The sequence below is a fragment of the Alosa alosa genome, chromosome 18, assembly GCF_017589495.1.
Source record: "Alosa alosa isolate M-15738 ecotype Scorff River chromosome 18, AALO_Geno_1.1, whole genome shotgun sequence".
Lineage (NCBI taxonomy): Eukaryota > Metazoa > Chordata > Actinopteri > Clupeiformes > Clupeidae > Alosa > Alosa alosa.
In genome coordinates, this window is record NC_063206.1 from 21,476,935 (window position 1) to 21,500,173 (window position 23,239).

Sequence of the window (23,239 nt, forward strand, 5' to 3'; positions counted from 1 at the left end):
TGACAAAGTCATGTTTAGATTACAGGATGTTCTTTAACCACTTATGTGCTGAGAAATGGATGCTTTGCAGTATGTCTCTTTTATAGTTGTTTTTCCTTTACGGAAATTTAGTTATGTCAGTAAAAGGACAACAGTCTCCTCTCCTCTCAGATGCATTTGACAATATTCTGACTTGACTTATTGAGCTGTCTTTTACTGCCCCCTTGTGGTAGAACATAGACAATTTAAACAATGTTGCTATCAAGTGATCTTAGGCAGACATTGATTAAAGAGTTCAGAGAGCCCAAATAATTAAAATATCCATGAAACTGCTATTACTAAATATCATATCAATGTGATGTGATATTTTAATATACTGATGCTTTATATGTGTGGCTTGTCTTGAGGCCTAGTAATCTTTAAATTGCTCATTATTATATTGCACAGTATAGAAACACTATAGAAAGAGCATATTCTCAAGGTCTTGGTTATGCAAGTGGTGTTGAATGGTCAAGTCCTTCTCACACATGCTCTTTTGCTGACCCAGGTGAAACTGGTGAACATCAGGAATGATGACATCACAGACGGAAATCCCAAACTGACGTTGGGGTTAATATGGACCATAATTCTGCACTTTCAGGTAGGTCAGGATTATGACACATTTTCTATGGCTGGTGTTTTAAGAGACAAGAGAAAAGAGGCAAATTGTTTCTTGAGGAGTCATATTATAAAAATTGTAATGAAATATTTGACTATCTATAAGTTAACATTTATATATCTTTCTGTTTATCTGCTTGCATGTATATATGGCTATGGATGAAGAAGTGATGATATTAATGATATATTTAACTGTTAACATTTTTTTTAATTGATTGTATGATTTGTATCGTGGTTGCTCACCGAAAAAGATGGGCTGACTTTTGAAGGTGGAGAAAGTGAAATCTTGACAGTGCTTGGCCTATAGACAAGTGAATGACATGATTTTTTAGTGTGGCACTGCTTGGTTCTGCTGTGCTGGCAGGCCTGGAAAGCTTGCGTGTGGCTTAAGCTGCTTGTGAATCAGGATTAGCCTGTATTACACTGCGGGGCACTTGATAAAAAAAAAAATCAACTGCATTTCATCCTCCCACCACAAGAGGTCAGAGTAATCCAATAGAGAGCCCCTGCTGCTGGGGGGGTGGGGGGATGGACAATAACACTCCATGCCTAAATCTTCATGTAGAAACATTACATAGGTGTCATGAACAGAGTCACGCAATTAAATATCTTAATGATAGAGAAAGGAGTGTTAGAAGTAATGGTTTTATAACACTATTGCTCTTTCAAGTTCCATGGAAATCAATGCTATTATATCAGCTTGACTGTGTGCCCTGTGAATGAATAAGATAAATCGTCTGGGTGTTGTCCATTTTGTGGTTTTAGCTTTGATGTGGTGGCTGGCAGAAACACCTTAGATCATCATGTAACTGTAGTTTATAATAGCCCTGTAATTAAGTATGTCCAAATGCTGGGGTTTGATTAGGGTGTGTCTGGCTCAGAAGGACACTGCAGAAGGATGGAAGGGTGGAACCGGAAGGGTTGAGAATGATGACTAAGGTGAAGCAAAGGAGCTGGGAGTGATTATTAGGCCACACTTGCCAGTTTTGAACATTAACTGTTAATTTATTGTCTGGCTCAAGTCAATGCTACCACAGTAGTGTCCAACTGACAAGAACGTAAGAAGTGAAATGAGTGAAAGATCATTTTGATACTTAGTGTGTGTACATTTCAATTGAAACTGTGTAGCATGCACACATCTGTTATTTTTATGGCTAGTATGTTTTGATATCTTGATTGGAGCCTTGATTGGACCTTTATTCAAGGAGAAACCAGCTGATTCTGATTTTGCCTTATCAGGCATATGTGGTTTGAAAACACATTCAGTCTGCTACATACTTAATGTGAATAGTTAGCTCTCAGAACTGATGCAGACAGCTGTTTTTTGTCTTTTTTGCTGCAGTGAGTCTATTTTTGAGTCTATGCTGTCATCCATTAGCCATGTTTTAACTGTCTGCAATGAAATGTAACCATTTCTGCTGTTGTTGTGCCACGTACACACAGTCTGTCTGGCTCATTTCCACACACACACACACACACACACACACACACACACACACACACACACACACACACACACACACACACACACACACACACACACACACACACACACACAGGCATGCAGTGCTTATTGTGTTGCTGCAGTTGCAATTCTATCTTGATACAAGTCTGCATTTTTGTGACAATGTCACCACTCTTCTCCCTAATCCCAGGCAAACCCACATTATCTTTGGATGGCCTGAGCTTCAGAGAAGCATCATTCCCTCTAACATACTAGCGTTGCATGCCTGTACTCTGACTCCCTCTGCAAACACATGCGCACACACACATACACACACACACGTCGTACACACACACACTGCGTCCCCCCATCTCTCCGCAATGGATTATTAATATCATTGGTTCTGTCTGCAGGCTTCACTTCATGTTGCACTATGAGGCAAGAATGCTTGCAGTAGCGCTTTAAAACTCTCAGCTTACTGCTGCTGGGACCCTGAGAGGAGAGGAGAGGCTGGGGTGGGGTGATATCAGTGCTGTTTGAGCGAATAGTGCCTTATTGAGAGACAGGGTGCGAGGCCCTGCAACGCCCATTGAGTGGTCAGGAATGCAGGGAGTTTGTCCAAGCAGCATGTCTCAACTCCTCCTCAGGCATCTGCTGTGACACTGGAACGACCCACTCTCCCCACACTGTCCTCGATAAAGCAAGCAAGCAAGAAAAAAAACCCAGAAACGATGGCAATCATGGCATAAAGAATTTGATGCTGCAGGACAAAAGAAAAAAAAAAAAAAAGAGACAGAGAGAGAGAGAGTGAAAACCAGAGAGAGTGAGGAGAAAGTATGTTTTATAATGCATGGGCTCATAAAACAGATTGACAGGTAGCTTGGGTGACGTTTGCCAGCACCTGCCCCTGTCACTCACGCAAGCCGTCGGGCATGAGCACAGAGAGAGAGGGGGGGCCTGTTGCCTCTTGACTCACTCAGGGTTGCAGGGCACTCTGGGAGTTGTTTTGCTCCCACTCTGGCATTCTTCCAGCGCCAGGAGAAACACATTTTTAAGGCCATTTTTTGACAAATGGTTGACTCAGTGATGACCCTTTTTCTGGTCCCATATTCTAGTAACACACTTTGTGAATATGGATGTGATTTGTAGAGGCTAATGGCTAATTCGTGTTTGTGTAGTGCAGCCCTGTCTAAATGAACTGTGTGCTTATTGTGTAAAAGGCTAGAGTTAAACTTCTGGATTTTATTGGTTTACTTACTTTGCAACTTTAGTGAATTTGTTTCAGTTGGGTCAAGAAAATGGTAGGCTGTCGAACACAAGTCAAAATAATTCCTTGACAGGGTTGGTATCATATTGTTTTATGTACACAAGCTAAAGACTGAGGAAGGGGCGTGGCCTTTTACTGTAGCTGCAGCCATATGCAGTGGTAACTGTCAAGTGTGAAGTTTCATGTTTGTTGTCATTTATGCTATAAAGATGCAACATCAATTGCTGTTTCAAGAATTTTAACCTAATTTTAGATTTAGATGTTAGCATGCGATGGACCAATGAGCAATAAACAGGCCTTGATAAGAAAACGGAGAAAGTCTGTACCACGGTAACAGTAGTTTTGAGTGATTGGTTTTATGTCTCACTCTTTTCTTACTCCTGTACACCTGCGGAATGCTGTTATGTCATGTCTGCCAGGAGCTGCGAACCTGGAGAAACGATGCGGCACATTGTCTGATTTGATATTGCCACCATGTCGAGACATTATTGCAAACGTCATCTTGACCGAATGTGACAGGCATATGAGGATTTCATTTCTCGGTTATTACATCTGCCATGCTGGCCACATGAAGTCATTAGAGAATCCGTCTCTTGCCACCACTCCCTCAGCAGCCCTCCTTGCGTACTTCACTCGGTTCTTTCCCCCTCTCTGTATTGTGGCGGGCACCAGGTAGTATTGAACTGGACGCTCCTGTAGCTGGTAACCTTCAGAGGAAATGTCACCGGCTTCAGAATAGTAGCACAGCCCTGTGACAGGGGTTATTTATAGCCTGGCTACGCAGTGAAGTAATTTCTACACCTTCAATAACCAGTCCTTCCACAGCTGATACAAAACTATAGGTTCATCTGAGGCTCTTGCAATTGGCATATTGGGAAGAGATTTTCCAATGAATGCAACATACAAGATACCATCATTTGCTGAGCATGTGATATGCTTCATCCAAAGTTTATTGAATACAACCTCATGAAATTGATCCTTTTTTATTGTGTTATAAATTTTATTGTAGACATACAGTAGATCATGATAAGGCCGGGTGATATTGTGCATGTTTATTTCTGGGAAGGGTCAAGTGCGTCACTGGCTTCTGATGAAAGTCAATGGTGCTTGATGATAATCTGTGTTTGTTTAGTTTAAACCTCCGGACTTGAGCCCTGCACTGTGCCTTGTGGGTTGCATTATTCCTGATTAGAGGCGCCTTTGGCTGGGGCGCTGTAACCTGTGACATGCTTACACGGCCCACGCTAGCTCCTGTTATTTTTAAAGAGCCCATGATAGGCCACAGTCGTCTGTGACTGGCACGTCCCATATCGCCCTGTCCCCCGTCCCCCGTCCCCTGAACTTGCTGAGCAAAGGTTTCACACACGCTGAACCGTAGCGATCGGACAGTGGGCGGCAGGGAGAGAGAGAGAGAGAGAAAGCGAGAGAGAGCATTACTGCCCCAGCCCCCCCCTCTCATCCCTCTCTTTTCCTGTCTGTTCTCTTTCATGCTTCAGACTGTTTAGTTACAGACACGCACATTCAGGGGAAACCCAACACCAGCCGCGGCACAGGAGTGCGCCTGTTTATGCTATAACTGAAGAACACCGACCGGCTTGGTTGCAATTTTGTTTTCCGTCAGAGAAGCAAAGCCCGGTGAAGCGAAAGGCGTGGACTAGGCTCTTTCGGCAACGCTCCCTCTAACTTGATTTCTTTTTTCGCCGGCCCATGTTTATGACGTTAGCTTTGGATTAGCAGGGCAAAGGGAATAGTTTCAAAGGTCAGCTGAGATTCCAGACTGCCGGCTGAGGGGGCAGTCTGAGCTGGGCAGTCTGAGAGGCAGAGCAGTCGCAGTGGAGTTTGACGCGAAGAGAGGAAAGAGAGAGTGAAAGAGACAAACATAGTGAAAGAGTGAGAGAGAAAGGGCATAAAGAGGAAAAGAGAGAGGGCACAGGGGGCTTGCCTGGGGCGCCTCAAGAGCTCTTCCAGAGGGAGTTAGCACACGGAGCTTCAGCCAGAAGGGACGCCAGCTCTGACGAGAGTGTGCTGGGCGGTGAGGTTGACCGGGCTGGCTGCCACCTCTCCCTTCCTCTTTCTCTTTCTCTCTCTCCCCCTCTCTCTTTCTCTTTCACTGACTCTCTTTCACTGACTCACTGACTGAGGAGAGGGAAAAATGTCCATCTCCCTGTGGAATAAGAAGTCTGTGTGCGCTGAGAACCGGAGAAACTGAGTGGCGGGTGGGCAGTGCGAGATCGGAGTTCCACTGGCTGAGAACGGTGCTGGCTGTTTGTTTGGTGGGAACGCGGGACATGTGAGAGGAGTCCGCCATGGGGAACATGTGCGGCTGCGTGCGTGGGCCGAAGGAGGAGTGCTACGTCGACCCCAACAAGGCCCCGCTCACGCCGGGCGTCAAGGAGCTGCGCGGCGGCCGCCGCTACTTCCAGAGGAGGAAGAAGCGCAAGTCGGGCGACTTCCAGCCCGGAGACTCTCTGAAGAGCCGCGGAGGGGAGAGCGTCCAGAGCGAAGCCCAGCAGGACCCTCCCCTGGGCCAGGCTCCCGAGAGCCATGAGAGGGCCGCTGGGTCCCGCGAGACGGAGGCGGCAAGGCCCAAACTGGGCAGCCTCAGCGAGGGAGTTTATGTTGGAGAGGTTCCCGTGGTCTCCAAATCCCGCGGAGGAGCTTCAGCCACGTGTCGGAAAAAGCTTGCGTTAGCGCACGGAGCGCGCCGGTCGAGCGATGCCGGCGACGATGTGGACGGTCAACCGGACGCTGCCGTGGAGCGAAACCTTCACGGCGTGACCCGGACCTCGCGGCGCGTGGCCCCCAAGGACAGCCTGCTGGAGCGCCGGCTCCTGCAGAGGCAGTTGCGGCGGGCGGTCAGTTTCGGGGCTGTTGAGCACATGCTACGGACGCTGCGGGCCGGTCAGCGGGACGCAGAGGACCGCATGCTAGAGGACGTGAAGGGTCTCCGCAGACTCATGTGGAGCACGCAAGTTCACAGGAAGCGGAGGAGGGCACACACATGCTCAGATGCTTCCGTTTCCCAGGGTTCCCTGGACGGCATCCAAAAACCAGTCAAGTACATGACCGTCAAACCCTCTGAGGTAATGTAAGCACCAGGCGTCCATATGTTCAGCATCAGGACCTGGTTAGTGCATAACTACACGTCTAGAATTTCTAATCATTGATGTGCATTATAAGCTTGCTGTGCTATCGTTGGACTACTCTGTAAGCAGTGAAATAGCAGTCACATCTTGACAAATGAAAGTGAGAATATAGCCAGGCAGTTTCTATTCTATTCCTCATGTATTTGAATGAGGAATGAGTTCCGTTTTGGGGTCATAAAGTGTTGATCTGCTTCTGTCTTGGCTGCACGGTACCTTCTTTCCACGTCTATTGTCTCAATTGCCCAGCTTTCCCTGAAACCATACTAAAGGAAAGGCCTTCTATAATTGCAAACAGAGCTGGGTTTAGATCCAGTCAAATGGTAGCTCAGTTTGCAGCCTAATAACACAGGGAGTGTTGAAAAAGTTCTTATTGTCAGATGTTCATTTTAAAGGCCGGCTTACCACAGCACAGTAATTATCTCTCTAAGGTTTGTAATTACAGTAAAATTATTTATTTTTTGTAGATGAATGACGTCACCTGGATCTGTGCTGTTTCTTTAAATGTGGTGTAGACCAGGCCTCTGATGCTACAGACTAGAGTGGAATGGAAAAGGCATTAGGTTAAGCGGTTATTTCCCCACCAAATCTGCTTGGCCAGCATTTTGTTAGTCGCACAGCTAATTTGAGCAATTTGCCCTCGGATGGTTGCTTCCTAGTGGCAGCCGTGAGCGTTGTCCTCCCAGTGTCTGGTGATAGAAATGTAATGAAATCCTTATGCCCTCATATGGGTCCTGCAATGAACGTGATGAGTGTCATGACATCCGCCAAAGACTTCTGCATGATCGTGTTTGTTTGATGCTCAACAATCCCTGTGAAATGTGATATTTTCTCTGGTTTGGAGGGTTCAGGTCTGACGAGTTGCATTTTCCCTGCCTCAGCTCTGATAGATGGGGGGCCAAGAGAGTTTCTTTAGTGGAGTGATGAAGCATCTTTGAAAGGAAAAACACCCAGTGCAATGCACTCAGTGACCTTGATCAGTGGAAAAAGTAGGCTAAGAAGTTGAGTTTTTTTTTGTTGCTTCTATTTTTTGTTTGTCTGTCATGCAGGGCGTTGCATGGCCCATTTTCCTGTTTTTGTTGGACTGAAGCAGCATTCATTTTTGACATAGTTATGCATATTATGAAAACCACTCGCAGAGGGTTTTTTTTTTTTTCAAATGAGTTGGCGATGAGCTTAAAATGGATTGACTGACTGACTGAATAAATGAGTAAATGAAGCTTGCCAACAGGTTTGCATAGAATCGGTACTCTCTCTGGCATGTCAGCCTCATTTGACCTCATCATGCCTTTATTACCAAGACAGCAAAACTACAAAACTATGCCTGTTCTTCCTCTTGACCGAAAAATGTGTCGGTATTTGTTAGTAGAGAACTCATCATAAGTGTGGAGGGGGGTGGTCTGGGATGCCGGATACCACTGTTGAGCCTTCTGGAGGTGTCGGGGGCCTAATTCAATGAAGCACTGATGAAGGAAGGTGCCTTCTTAATGATCCCAGTGAAAAGGTCTTGAAGGCTGTACTGTTGGTGATGTTTTTTGCCCATAAAGGTTGCTTTGTTGGTGATTTTGTTTGTGATGGTAAATAGGCTTGGTTGTCGATTAGCCGCTGCCTATAGCACGTGTATATCTGAAATTCTTCTTATCTTATCTTATGTTATCTTCATATCGTTGTCCCCCACTGATTCCACATCAATCATTAAGTGTATTCTTGTCTTGTCCCCTCCACAGATCTCGGACATCCATGTGACGGGAGAGTCCGAGGACATGACAGCCAAGGAGCGTCTGCTGCTCTGGTCTCAGCAGATGACAGAGGGCTATGTGGGCGTCCGCTGTGACAACTTCACTACCTCTTGGAGGGATGGAAGACTGTTCAACGCCATCATTCACAAATACAGGTAACTGTCATGGCCAGAGGCAGCAACATGATGCCACAAGATGAGGGGGCCGGTGGCCTTTGTCTAATGTTTGATAGCCTATCTTGATCTTTTTTGATTAGGCCTATTTTTTTTTATTAAAGTTCAGATTGGTAATCATTCGCATTCTTATTATTATTTTATAGTCATAAACCATTCCTCAGAAGTCACACACCATGCTCCAGCCCTTTCCAGCCCTTAGGGCTATTGGTATAATCCAAAATTCACAATTGCAGGTGGCTTATGCATACACACAGAACAACAACACACAAGGAGAATGATTAACGTGACATGTGAGGGTGTGTAGCGATGTGTGCTAAGTGGTTAGTAGAGCATCAATCATTTATCAAGTCATGTGAAAATGAAGTGCATTTACCAGTAGTTACACAAACTTAATTTCAGTTATTGGCATGGTTTGCTTTGCTTTGGAAGATAGTTGGCTTTTACCAGCAAAAGTTAATCATCCCACAATCAGTAGTCAGCAAATATGAATGTATTTGTTATTATTGGTTATTTATACATTTCTGCCTTATCAACACTATGGTTAGGCCTATGGTATATCTGTTATATCCTGAGCCATGTTATGTTGGCCAACAAGCCACTCTGTCTGGCTCACAGATAGCAATACTGAAGGAATTTTGGTAATAAGTGTGTTTGTAGATGTATTAACTTCATGTTCACTTTATCTTGTCTGTATGCCCCCCACACACACCACATACACACAATGCAATGACAGTTTATGATGAATGTATCATTACTAACGGTTTTAACATATCTCATTTCAACATATATCTCATTTCAACATATGTCATTTCAGCAATAACTATAATTACAGATGTAGGTAATGATACATTTCTATGTCATTCTATAATAACTGTCATGTCAGCTAAAGCTATTGGAATATGGCTATGGGCTATGGCTATGTATGGTCCGCCCCCACTATCTCAAGTTAATCACATGGTTATGTTGTATAATGGGGGATGAAGGAAGGTGTACTGTAAGTGAGTTTTGCGTGCCCTCATTTTTGCTGCTCTATTTGTGATTCGTCACATTGCCCCTTGTACCTCATTTTAATGTCACTCTGTACTGTACCAGGAGTGTTGTGAGCAGTAGTTTGGGTTTAGCTTCGATGTCATTGGAAATGACTTTGTCTCAGCTACCCTAGAAACCAGAGACGAAAAATTAGGCCTTCTGTTCCTTGCTGTTGGACATCTCTCTCTCTTTCTCTCTCTCTCTCTCTCTTTCTCTCTTTCTCTCTCTCTCTCTCTCTTTCTGCACAATCTGTGCTGATTCTCTTTAGGAGGCTGTGTTATTATGCCGACACATAATCTCAAGGATGCATAAGCAACCGCTTTAGTCTGCAAACAGCTTAGGGTTTGGTGTGGAAAGTTTCCACTGACCCTTAAACCCTGTTGTCGGAGTCGGGCTAGCTGACCTCCAAAGCAAACACACATTGACTCGACCTGGCTGGGGCATCAGGAACACATCAGGCATTTCCTCTGTGTGTTTACTGTCCCCTGGAGTGCCTTGTCATTATTTCCTTGTCCCAATTTTTTTTCGTTCGTCTTTGTGACAATGGTGTGTGAGAATTAAAAACGACTATAGACAAATGAAGGGTGACGTGATGTTTCAGTCAGTCATGTGGAGTGGCTGTTCTAGATGAGAAAGCATACATAACCATAATCAGAATGGTATTAATGGTGCATATAGCAGTGTATTATTATTATAGATGAATCATGCACAGCTGCTATGCACTGCAGTGCATCATTGGGAAAAAAAATCACTTATTATATACATATGGTAGGCTGTAGTGTTATGATTCTAGGAGGTGCTATGGATTTAGAAAATGTATGAGCTCCTTACGAGATGTTTCTGAAAATCTGCCATATATTTTGTCATATCTAGATAAATATTGGATCACATTTCAAGTTGTTCTGTTCATGCTCTCTAGCACCACTGTGTTTTTGTGATGTTCCTGTGATGATGCTAAAATTCCAGTGCTTTGTTTGTTGTGGACCCTCAGTAACAAGATGACTTATTTATCTCTCTTGTGTTAGGCCTGACCTGATTGACATAAGCAGAGTGTCAGTGCAGACCAGCAGGTCGAATCTGGAACAAGCGTTCGGTGTGGCCGAGCAGCTCGGTGTTGCCAGATTACTGGACCCAGAGGGTAAGTGGCATTGGGAATAACTCACCAATGCCAAGAATTGATTGCATGACTATATTCAAATACTCTCTCAATAGAAACTTCTAGAAGTTTGGGTAAAACTCTGTGTGTGTCTGTTGGTGTGTCTTTCAGATGTGGATGTACAAACTCCAGACGAGAAATCTGTCATTACCTACGTTTCAACACTGTATGATGTCTTCCCAAAAGTACCTGAGGGGGCTGAAGGTGTCAGTGCAAATGTAAGTACAAAGATTTCTTTTAAAGACCATTTGACTATATCACACGTTTACAGAATAATGAACTTCATGGACTGTTTTAAGACCACAATTTTCAGCTGGAATGCAACTATAATCATGTGGTTTACTGGTCATGAGAAAAGACTGTTTACACTGACTTTGGTGGAAGAATGGTAGGAGACATGTGGTCTGGCTGCTCTGAGCTCTGCTGTTTAGTCAGTAGCCGAGGGAACAAGCTGATAAGTCTAACTTTTATGAGGTGCTGTGTGAAGATGTAAACCACAGTCTTCATGGAGTGAAGCTGCCTGTGAAAGAGCTAGCGGAACACTAGCTAGTCTTTACAGCTTTCTCAGCAGTGATCCGTGATATGATCAGAAGCACCATTGCGTGTGATATGCTGTGAAGTCCAACGGACTGTTTTCAAACTAGATGTACCGCAGAGCGGTACAAAATATGACCGCCGCCCAGTCCAGCACATTTTTTCCCCAAAAATAAATCACGCTGAAAGGCCTATATAATTCTAACTGTCTCACTAAATTCCATTATTCACACTCAATTCTCACTGGTATCTGCTAGACAACAAAACCAAAACATGATTAGTTCATAGATTTCACATGTAAAATTCATTTTAAACAACCCCACCTCCATCTTGCCTGTTCGAAATTCTAGAATTGTGTGCATGTGTGCATGAACATGTTTATGTAATGTGTGTGTGTGTGTGTGTGTGTGTGTGTGTGTGTGTGTGTGTGTGTGTGTGTGTGTGTGTGTGTGTGCGCTTGTGTGTGTGCCTGCGTATGTGCCTGTGCATGCATGCGTACATATGTCTACTATGTGAGTATGTGTCATACGTATGATTACTGTGAAAGTATGTGTGTGTGTATCTGTTTGTGCACATGTGTGCACATGAAATGGGTTAACATGTCCCCTGGAGGCAAAGATACGGAAAAAAATGGTCATCCTAGGCCCTACAGTTCTCAAGATATTCACAGAGAACTGTGTCTGCCCTACCCTCCTTTCGGGGGGTCCAGTCCAGCGGGGGGGCTACAGATCAAAACGAAAAACGATGGTTCCATGCTATCCATGTGGGGTTACATGCCCACCAAGTTTCGCGGTACCCCGGTCTTTCAGTGTCCCGGGAATCCTTGACGGAAATTTGGGCATGCGAAAAAGAAAAAAAAAAAGAAAAAAAAAATCTGACTAAACCTATATGACCGCCGCTTCGCTGCGCGGCGGTCATAATAACACCATGTGCACGCTGTTATTTGCTTACTTCATTGCACCATTATGTGGCCAATGGAGAATGAATCCCTTGTGGATGTTGGCTGGCATTTTTGGCAAACAGTAGTTTCGTTGGGAAGAGGTGTAGTTTTTAAAGGTTGCGTTTGTTTTTTTGGACTCAATCCTAGAACACTGCCAACAATGTTTCCTGAAGGTACACTGTCATGGTTCAGCTGTGTAGCACATGAGGGAGATGCAAATGAATCGTGTTTAGGAATGCCAAGGAATGTGTCTGTTTTGATAGCAATGAAAACTTCACACAAATTTCTGATTATCTGTAATGATATGTGATATAATGTTATGGTAACGTTTACATTGTTCTTATTGTCTATAAAAGCACAGGGTGGTCTATTCCAACAAGCCTGCATAAATCACATTTTATTATGGAGCTGTCATCTCTCCGAATAGTTGCTGCTTTACAGCCATACCTCCTTCCGTCGTTCAAGATGTGTGTTTCTTTCACAATTATTTTTCTGTTTTGTTTTCACCTCAAAACAGGATGTCGACATTAAATGGGTGGAATACCAGAACATGGTGAATTACCTCAGCCAATGGATCAAACATCACGTGGCTGTCATGTCTGACAGAACGTTTCCCAACAACCCTGTGGAGCTCAAGGTGAGAGAAGAGCAGTTAGATGCATCTTAGATATGCATTCAAGTTTAATATGCAGATGCAGTGACATGGCAACATTGCAAATAACCATCATCTGGTGATCTTAGTAATTTTCTTACTTTTATTTCAGAATGAAAGTTGAATAGAGTTTAAATGTGGATGTATATGTTAAAATTTCAGTGATATTAATTAGCGCCTTAGACCCTAAATTTAAATCTGATCTGTATCTATTGAATACATGTTGAATATCAGTTTGCCCAGACTTGCTTGGGTCTACATGCTATCCATAAAATTAGAAGGCAGACTTGCCAGGGTCTAAACGCTGTCCATAAAATTAGAAGATATAAGAGTGTCTACTTCAGGATTATTGCAGTTGTGTTGGTGCGCTAGTGTCTCTACAGTCTCTTAGTCTGTTAAGATTCACTACATGAACAGAGAATCATAATTGTGTGAGTACTGTATGCTTTTAAAGTAAAGATTTTTAGTGAATTTGGAGTGTCAATCTAATCATTGATTTCTTAAAATATTTTCCAGGCACTTTATACACAGTATCTGCAGTTTAAGGAGAGTGAAATCCCACTAAAGGAGAATGAGAAGTCAAGGATCAAGCATCTGTATAAAATGTTAGAGGTGGGTAGAAAACAAGTTTTTCTAGAGCTTTTCGCTGAAGAGAGCTTTCTAGAGCTTTTCTCTTCATAGCTTCAAAGTAAGAGCATTTCTGTAGACCAGCTGCTCTCAAACTCTCTCTCCCTCTTTCTCTCTCTCACTCCCTCTTCTTTGTGACAGGTGTGGATTGAATTTGGTCGTATCCACCTTCCCCAAGGCTACCATCCCAACGACGTGGAGAAGGAGTGGGGGAAGCTGATCGTGGCCATGCTTGAGCGGGAGAAGAGCCTGAGGCCAGAAGTGGACAGGTATGAAGCGCTCCGCTCCTCCTGCGGGCGCCGTCGCTGGTGTCTGCCCATTTCGTACAGTCTGATTTATGACTTGCAGCAGCGCTATCCGTCCCCACAACCCCCCAGCCTTAAGTCTGCGTTGATTAGAAATACAGATTCGGCAGCTGTTTTGGTGGTGAAGCACCTGGTACTGTAAGATCGCCGGTCGGAATGATCATTTTTGTCCTGCTAATGTGATTTTTGTGGGGTTCGTATATTTCCATGCTTATAAAAATCAAGTCTTTGTGGTGCTTGGACATTAATATGATTGATGGGGCAGAGGTGGTGGTATTTGGATGCTTCTGGAATGTTCCTGAGACTAGTAATTTCCTGTGTATTAGCCGCATTGTGTATAAGACGCAGGACAGTGTTTTATGCAAGTTAAAAGAAGCAAAACCACATTAATACCATATTAACTGTCCCTGTGTATTAACCTCATAGCTGAAGAAATTGTACAAAATCAATGTATAAGCCGCGGCTAATAGTTGGGAAATTACGGTATGTCATTTTGACTGTGTTATTGCACCTAAGTAGACTATATCCTATTGGACTTGTGGATTAGTTGAAGTTACTGTATTGTTTAGTCTTTGGTTGGTAACCTACCAGATTGTTTTCAAACTAGAGAAAAGCCTCAGATTCTGTCACTGTAACCTGTTGTACTAATTTATTGCACTAATTTACACTGTACCTATTGCATTTTATTTTCCTTTGGAAAGGTTATTTGAAAAAGTTGTATTTAATGTAGACAATTTTTGACACACAGCAAGCAAAATAATGTCTGAACACTGCTACTTATTGTATATTCAGCTGATTGATTGGGATTTGTCATGCCTTAAAACACAAAGATTGTTGAGGAATAGCTAAAGACATCATCAGTTTCTTAGCAATTGCCATTAAGTGATTAAGTTCCCAAGTAGCATGTAGGTGCCGGCATTTAAATGCTGTCTACATACAGAAAGTGCACATGGATGGATGTTGTGACAGATTTTGGGACTTTACTATGTCTGGAAATCACCTAATATTTTTACTGTTTGTATAACTATCTATAATCACCATTAATGTAGGCGTTGTCCCAGAAAAGGGGTTAAATACCAGCTGGGCTGGCAGTGATGAATGACAGTTTCTAGGGCCCTCCTGCACAGACTGTAAATGCCCCGACCTGTAGGGAATTATCTTCAAAAAAGGCGACATAACGGCATCACCCTAAGGCAAGCTTTCTTAGGTAGCGTGTGTGTGTGTGTGTGTGTGTGTGTGTGTGTGTGTGTGTGTGTGTGAGAGTGGGTTGGACCTAGATGCATTTGCTCCTGCGGGAGCTTCGGTTTGGACATGTCTGAGGGGGAGTGAGCCTATAAAGGAGAGGTGCTGCTGGAGCTCGCCACCATAGGCGCCTGGATTCGCGTTACCGTGGGGACGTACTGTTCAGGTGCGCCGGTGTCGGATGGAGGTGCTGGCACGGGTGATTTGTCAGTGTTAGGGCACACACGTTCCGTTTAGGTACCGCGGTCGGCTACCATGAGCAGCAACCTGGTGTACTGTGGGAGCATCACGTCCGTGAGCAATAGCACGTTGGCCAGCATAGGCTCTTCGGAGAACCTGCTGTGTGGGACACTGGAGGCTCATACGAGCACCCCCGTTTATCTCAACAACGACTCTGTGTACGGGCCCAGGTGAGGTCACGGGTCCCAATACACCTGTGAAGGACACTGCTCTAATGGCGAATATTGTGAGGCTAGCTTAAGTATGTGTCACAGTTTTTAAATACATAACCCTAATGCATATTATGTTGATTTTATTGTGTTTTTCAGACTTGAGATGTTGCAACAGATTGCAAACAGAGTGCAGCGGGACTGTGTGGCCGGTGAAGACAAGCTAGCATTAGCACGCACAGCTCTGCAGTCTGTAAGTAACACACAATTACATGCACTTATCAGTAAAACTCCATATCCCTGTCTCTGATGAAGTTGAAGCTTTTGGCTTGAACTGGTGCTCATTTGACATGCTCATTCACACTGTGTGAGGAATCGTGAGTGTTTAGGTTTCTGATGTGTTCTGATGATTCACATGTTTCACAGGATGCCAAGCGGTTGGAATCGGGGATCCAGTTCCAGAATGAGGCGGAGATTGCGGGGTATCTCCTGGAGTGTGAGAACCTTCTGCGGCAGCAGGTGGTGGACATCCAGATTCTCCTGGATGGCAAATTTTACTTGGCTGATCAACTTGTTCAAAGGTTCATACTCCAACTCAATTTTTGCTACCTTTATTGATTAATAGCTTTTGATTGAAATTTGGTGCAACAGCATTCTTATTACATTATATTAACAAGCACAAGAGATTAGATTGTATATTGGATATATTAGTGTATTCTATTCACTAATACACAAAACATGTTACACATTTTTTATACTTTGGGTGTGCGTTTTAGATAGATTTAGTAAATATTTGACTTGAAATGTCTCTGATGTTTTTCAGGGTCTCCAAGCTTCGGGATGACCTGCTGACCCTCAGGTCGGAGTGTTCGTCGGTCTACAGTCAAGGCCGCACACTCACCACGGAGCAGACCAAGATGATGATCTCGGGGATCACGCAGAGCTTAAACTCAGGTTTCTCTCCCAACCTCAGCGCTGGACTCACCCCCGCGCTCACCCCCGCCACCCTCACCCCCGGGAGCCTCGCCTCTGGCCTGACGCCGTGCCTAACCCCCGCCATGACCCCCGCCATGACCCCGGCAATGACCCCAGGCCTGCAGACCTACGTTAGTGGAGGAGGCGGTGGCGGTGGTGGTGGTCTTGGTGTTGGAGGGATGGGCATGGGGACTCTTCAGCACCTCAAACAGATGCAGATCCGCAAGCCCCTCGTGAAGTCCGCTGACCCCAACCTAAGCGAGGAGGAGGTCAACATGAGCTATGTGCAGGACCTCATCAACTGGGTGGAGGAGATGCAGGTACGGAGATGGCTGCTCATATACAGTAGGAATAATGAGGGAGTATGTCGTGGGATATATGCAGACCTCTTCTTTGCAAACCTTTGATCCATCCTGTTCTTATCTGTGCTCTTATTATTTCTGTAGTCTGTAGTTTACTTCTACTTTGCTTTTGTGCATAGTTACAGTAAAGGCCTCTACATACTAAAAGGTTTAATATGTTGTTAATTCAATATTCTGCATCTTAATTCTTCAGATCAAATATTCAACTTTCAAATTTTGTTGATGTTCTATAGGACACACACAGTGTATATTTAATTATAAATAAATGGGATTGCTTCTTCAAATATGATTTATTATATTCTTCAATTATTATTATTATCCTCTATAATCCTCTATTATTATTAATATCCTCCTTGCATTTTTTTTGCAATATCCTCTTTGGTTTTTTCTCTGAAGGTCCAACTGGATAAAGCAGAATGGGGATCCGACCTACCAAGTGTTGAATCACATCTGGAAAATCACAAGAGTGTTCACCAAGTGATAGAGGAATTTCAGATGAGCCTAAAGGAAGCCAAACTTAGCGAGGTACAACATGGAGCAACGTGTCTCCTTCTCTTCTAAATCTCTTTGAGTGATTTAAGATGTGTGAATTAAAATGTGTCTTCCACAGATCCAGATGAACCAGCCATTTAAAGCCAGTTACTCTGAGAAACTGGGCATATTGGAGAACCAGTATGGGAAATTGCTGGTAAGCCATTTCCATTCATTCTTCATTGGTGTATTCTATCACTATATTTTATGAATGGTGACCTTTAAAAGATACCTAATTTTGGAACTGAAAATAAATGCAGCCCAGACTTATAACAAAATTAGTTTGTTTTACAAAACATTAACTAAGCAAAACATGTAAAAACATGAGAACAAGCTTCAGTTTAAATTGAAGACACAATTAAAAGTGACCTTGTTGTGACCTTGCTATTGTTCATCAGAACTGTTCGCGGGAGAGAAAGAAGCACCTGGAGAGTCTCCGTGACTTTGTCTCCCGGTCGACCCAGGAGCTCATCTGGCTCAATGAGAAGGAGGAAGAGGAAGTGGCCTTCGATTGGAGTGACCGCAACAGCAACATCAACAAAAAGAAGGAATACCATGCTGTGAGTTCCTGCTTCCTGCTCATTTATACACAAACTCATGACAATCCAAATATGCTGTTATATACTCTTGGAGTTCAACTTTACGTCAAAAGCATTTTTCACAGTACTCATAGTTTTAGAGTGTTCAATTGACTCAGGAACCAAACAGGAACCACATGCGTGTTGCTCTGTCAAGTCGACATATTACATAAGATGAGGTTCTCTTTCAGGATGCAGAGACAAGCACTTTCTATCTGCATGTTAACACCTGCATGGTGTTAATGTCACTGTGGTTATGTGACATGAGTAAGTGGTATGGGATGTATCAAGTGTTGCTTGCTTCCTTTTGCAGGATCTGATGAGAGAACTTGACGAGAAGGAGGAGTTGATCAAGTTTGTGCAGGACAAAGCTGAAACGCTTCTGGCTGAAAACCATCCTGCAAGACTCACCATTGAAGTAAGAGACACACAGCGACCTTGCCAATCAGTAGACTTCGTTGCCATCAGTGACTTGCCTTAAACACTTCATACTCACCAAAAGCCAGCACATGCAACATATACTGCTCAAAAAGATTACGGGAACACTTCAATCATACACTGGATCGATACTCTTGACACTGTTTGGTTCTGACCACAAGTAAAACTTTTGAGGCGAGTGTGTGCAAGAACTGTCAGACATTCTGTGAATGTAGTTTGAGAATGGAGAAGAGGGTGGAAGGTTTCAAAAAAATGTGTTTTAACAATTGTGGAAAATTGTAAGTGTTCCCTTAATTTTTTTGAGCAGTGTATATTAATCAAGTCAAATTATTTTTATATCTATAGTACAGTAAATTTAAAAACACAAAGAGCTTTACAGTCAGACAAAAGGGAAGAGCTATTCATAGTCTCTTTCATGTAACCTAATCTAGTCACACCCACACACAGAGTCAATCAATGATATACAGAGTCAATCAATGTTTCTTAAATATTTTATTCTACAATTACAATTATTATTTTTTTCTAGTTTTTTCCTGTAGTAGCGGTATAAAATTGGTGTAGTGGTATTTCTCTAATGTGTATAATGTGTGTGTGTTGGGTGTGTGTAGGCGTATAAGGCTGCCATGCAGACCCAGTGGAGTTGGATCCTCCAGCTGTGCTCGTGTGTGGAGGAGCATCTGAAGGAGAATAGCGTCTATTTCGAGGTGAATAAATCTCATTTCGCTTCTAGTTGAAACAGTGGCCTCCAGGTGGATCTCTAGCTGTTATGTAACATGAAATATGTGTTGAAACAAAAAACCCGACTCCGGCTGTGACATAACCAAATTGTATGCCCTCCAACAGTTTTTCAGCGAAGCCAAAGAGTCCCTTGACTACCTGAAGGGCCTGCAGGATGCCATTCAAAGGAAATATGGGTGTGATCGGACAAGCAGCCTGCACAGGCTTGAAGATCTAATCCAGGAGTCCATGGTGAGAGCATGCCTCTCTTTACCCTCATTTATTATGATAATCTCTCAGTGAGGGTATTGTAGCAGATACTGTATCTGTCTGTTTGGCAGCCTATATTTGGACAGTAAACGTTATGGTGACAGAGAAGTCTCAGATATCTTGCTGATAGGTAGATAGACAGAAAGAGAGAAAAATGGATAGAGAGAAAAAAATAAATCAAGTGTTCTTATACTGATTAAAACATTCTTTCCTTCTTTATCCCTCTCTCTCTCTCTCTCTCTCTCTCCCCCCCCCCAGGATGAGAAGGAGCAGCTCCTGCAGTACCGCAGCACAGTGGCGGGCCTGGTGCGGAGGGCCAAGGACGTGATCCAGCTGAAGCCGCGCAGCCCCGACAGCCCCATCCGAACGTCCCTGCCTGTCAAAGCCATCTGTGACTACCGCCAGATAGAGGTATCACTTACACCGCACTCACTCACAGCTGCTGGCCACCACACTCCGGCTTTTTATAGGACTCACGGGGCCTTAGCCTGCATGGGACAGCTTCTAGTTAGACTGCTTATGATTGTAGGAATAGTTATGATCAGATACACATCATATGATCAAAGATGTAGTTCTAGTGTATAAAAGTGATGTATTAACCTATTAAGCCCATTAAAATGATTAACCACAGTCATAAAGTTAGATTTTGCCCTGTTTATATCTGGTCATTAACATTCTTTCGTGTGTTTTGATGACATGTTTACAGATCACCATCTATAAAGATGACGAGTGTGTGCTGGCCAGTAACACTCACCGGGCAAAGTGGAAGGTGATCAGTCCAGCAGGAAATGAGGCGATGGTGCCCTCTGTGTGCTTCACCATCCCCCCGCCCAATAAGGAGGCGACGGACATGGCCAGCAGGTGAGCCAACCACCACAGGCATTCTGGGAGGTGTAGTTTATTAGCAAGTGGATTATGTAAAATGCTAAACAAAAAGCTACTGTATGTAATAAAGAACATGTTCAAACAAGGGTGTTTAAAATGGCATTTGAAATTGCAGGTTTAATATTAATCTTGTTTTTATTTTGTTCCCTAGGATTGAGCAGACATATCAGAATGTTCTAGCACTCTGGCACCGGTCCCATATCAACATGAAGAGTGTGGTGTCCTGGCACTACCTGATGGCAGACATCCATGCCATCCGGAACAGCAATGTTGCCTCGGTATGCTCCTGGTCTTTGGATCCACATGTCTGAAAGTCTTTGGCAGAGGGATAGTTCTTTAAAGTGTAGGAGGAGGACCCCAAGGAAAACTGGCAGTCAGTGGCATCTGTCTGTCATGGTTGTGCCTAAGAGCTGAAGCTCAGCATTTACCTCAGACATTCAGTCAGTCATTGCAATGGAAATATAAATCATCCAAAAATACAGAATTCTAGAAACAGCAAATCGTATGGGCTGGAACTACTAGTGGTACCAGAGTTTTACTTTTGTATTAATAAACTATGTCTCAGTATATCATTACATATACATTTATACAAAATATTTATATGGCTACTGACAAATCTCTTGGTAGACCGATGTGGTCATTTCGACCATATTCACCCTGTGTAAATCCTTTTATACATTTATAATGATCTGTAATGAGTGTATTTAGCTGTGACCGTGTTGCTGTCTCTGACTCCCAGATTAAGACCATGCTACCAGGGGAACATCAGCAGGTGCTGAGCAGCCTCCAGGCTCACTTTGAGGAGTTCCTGGAGGACAGCGAGGAGTCCGAAGTCTTCACCATGGCTGACCGGACTCAGCTGGAGCGAGATGTCCTGGCCTGCAAGGAGTACTACGAGGAGCTGCTCAAGTCTGCGGAGAGAGGCAAGGCTCAGCTTGGCTCTTAAGAGCTTGAGCTTAATGCTTTCTTCCTCTTCTCCTTCTTCTCCTTTTTCCCCTCTTGTTGGGCGGGATAGAGTGGGACGGGACCCACACCTCGAGGCAAACACATGCTTCCTTAACCCTATTAGACAGAAAGTTAATACTTTTTGGAATTATACTCAATTGTGCCAGGGCATGAATATCTGTGGTGGGTAAGACAGGGTGTGTGTGTGTGTGTGTGTGTGTATGTGTATGTGAGGATGTGGGTGTGACTAGATTAGGTTACATGAAAGAGTCTGTGTTTTATTCCTTGCTTCACAAGCTGTTTTATATCACACCCCATCCCACTCTAAAGGTGCCCCATTAAAGTCCCTGAGTCAGCAGATTAGGGTTGATCTGAGGAACTACTGAGAACGTCGGGTTTATCATAGATTTGACTTATTTGGGGATGTTGATAATCTGTTTGCTGGAGGAATTTATTTATATATAATCTATTTGTTTACAAACAATTCGGCAATTAGAGGCAAGCAGTGGATTAATGCATATGAAAAGAGATTACCGATACACAGAATTTTCACACCCAGTTTAGGCCATTGATTTGCTGTGAATGTATCAGTTAAGCGTCTATGATAGTTTGTGCTAAGAACAAAATAAAACCTACCCTTCCTCCAGTATCCTCCCTGTAACTCTCACTGACCCATACGTCATGTGGCTCACTGCTTCCTCCCTGTGGTTTACAGAGGAACACGAGGAGTCTGTGTACAACACCTTCATCTCAGAGATCCGCAACTTCCGCATGCGTCTGGAGGGCCAGGAGGAGCAACTCATCCGTCAGATCCGCACGCCTCTGGACAGAGACGACCTGCAGCAGAGCATCATGCGCATCACTGAGCAAGAGGTATCTCTGACTATAAGAAACACACAACTATAGCCTGTATCTTATTGTTTTAAATAAACAATTCTGGAGAATCAAAGTCAAAATGGCTTTTTAGTACTTTTCTTCCACATAATTGAAGATAAACCTGCCCTGTCACTTGTTGTTGTCTTACTCTTTCTTCCACTTTCTTTCTGTCTCAGAAGAAGAAAGCGGACCTGGACCAGCTGAAGGAGGAAATCGAGGTGATGAGGGAGAAATGTGAGCTGTTCCTCAGACAGGCCACCTCCTCCCCTCCCTCTCTCTCCGCGGAGCTGCAGAACCTTGTCCAGGCCACTGGCCTCGTCCACTCCATGTGCTGCATCTACCTGGAGAAGTATGTTCAGCCCTCAGGACTGTGCCATATGCCTGCAAGTTAATTAAGTGTCCCTGCTTGTTTAGCACCTAGAATAAGAGTCTTGCTTGAGTGTTGAGCTAAACTGAACTGAGTGAATTTATCCCACTGACTTTATCCCTGTACACTTCACAGTATGTACAGCTATTAGGCAAAAGTTTGTCAGATTTGACAAGTAGTATTGACTGCACTAAATAGAAGATCCCAATTTGTCAGTAATCAGTCAACTGGATAACTCAATAAAAATCAACTGGATTTCCTGGGCTTTCCATGGGCCTTGATAGGGTGCTATATAAATGCAAGTTATTGTTGGTTGGGTATAACCTAAGAGTTGTTTTTGTTTACCTTGCAGGCTGAAGTCTATCAGTCTGGTGGTGAAGCACAGCCAGAATGCTGAGTCGTTAGTGAAACTTTACGAGGCCAAACTGAGTGAGGAAGATGCACTCAACGCAGACATGAAGTCCATTGAAAACATAGTGAGCACTCTGAAGGTAGTGTAGACTCCCATTCTCCCACAATATCAGGTTTCAGACTGCATTTTATGTTTTTTGGTTTTCTCTATGAATCCAAAATATTTTATTTTTTTTAGCTGTGGCGCTCAGAAATTGATGAAAAGAGAGAAGTTTTCCATGACCTTGAGGACGAGCTACAGAAAGCCCGTGTCATAAGTGACCGCATGTTCAAAACACATAATGAACGAGACTTTGACCTCGACTGGCATAAGGAAAAAGCCGACCAGCTGGGAGAGAGATGGAGTAGTGTCCATTCACAGATCGAGAGCAGGTTGGTTTGACCTGACCATTTTTTAAGTAGTATTAAAAGCTGTGGCATAACTACATTATGTTAGCACAATATGTGCTAACACATATTTTACATATTACGTCAGATGTGAGTAATCTTTGTTTATTCTAATATTTGTTTGTTTGTTATTCTAATATTTGTTTATTTACCACATGTCCATACACACATAAAAAGCCGGTTAGTTTATTGTTTGGGCAGTAGAGAGCAGATCCTTG

The 23,239-nt window shown here is 43.5% G+C and overlaps 1 protein-coding gene across 19 annotated transcripts in view; it reads left to right on the forward strand.

Annotated features, from left to right (window-relative positions):
• The window catches only part of dst (dystonin), a 136,352-nt gene that overhangs the window by 37,368 nt on the left and 75,745 nt on the right, over window positions 1–23,239 (forward strand). For 18 of the 19 annotated variants that reach the window (XM_048269229.1, XM_048269234.1, XM_048269231.1 and 15 more), the window contains 24 exons: window positions 527–619; window positions 8,218–8,384; window positions 10,460–10,572; window positions 10,702–10,808; window positions 12,582–12,701; window positions 13,233–13,328; window positions 13,485–13,612; window positions 15,439–15,532; window positions 15,706–15,860; window positions 16,103–16,574; window positions 17,013–17,141; window positions 17,227–17,304; window positions 17,546–17,707; window positions 18,039–18,143; window positions 18,772–18,867; window positions 19,007–19,132; window positions 19,409–19,561; window positions 19,857–20,011; window positions 20,187–20,313; window positions 20,775–20,958; window positions 21,696–21,853; window positions 22,033–22,205; window positions 22,576–22,714; window positions 22,813–23,006. In XM_048269229.1, coding sequence (XP_048125186.1) covers window positions 527–619; window positions 8,218–8,384; window positions 10,460–10,572; window positions 10,702–10,808; window positions 12,582–12,701; window positions 13,233–13,328; window positions 13,485–13,612; window positions 15,439–15,532; window positions 15,706–15,860; window positions 16,103–16,574; window positions 17,013–17,141; window positions 17,227–17,304; window positions 17,546–17,707; window positions 18,039–18,143; window positions 18,772–18,867; window positions 19,007–19,132; window positions 19,409–19,561; window positions 19,857–20,011; window positions 20,187–20,313; window positions 20,775–20,958; window positions 21,696–21,853; window positions 22,033–22,205; window positions 22,576–22,714; window positions 22,813–23,006 — 3,524 coding nt within the window. Of the gene's footprint in view, window positions 1–526; window positions 620–4,700; window positions 6,431–8,217; window positions 8,385–10,459; window positions 10,573–10,701; window positions 10,809–12,581; window positions 12,702–13,232; window positions 13,329–13,484; window positions 13,613–15,438; window positions 15,533–15,705; window positions 15,861–16,102; window positions 16,575–17,012; window positions 17,142–17,226; window positions 17,305–17,545; window positions 17,708–18,038; window positions 18,144–18,771; window positions 18,868–19,006; window positions 19,133–19,408; window positions 19,562–19,856; window positions 20,012–20,186; window positions 20,314–20,774; window positions 20,959–21,695; window positions 21,854–22,032; window positions 22,206–22,575; window positions 22,715–22,812; window positions 23,007–23,239 lie in introns of those variants that run through there. The other variant, XM_048269237.1, reaches the window with a different exon arrangement.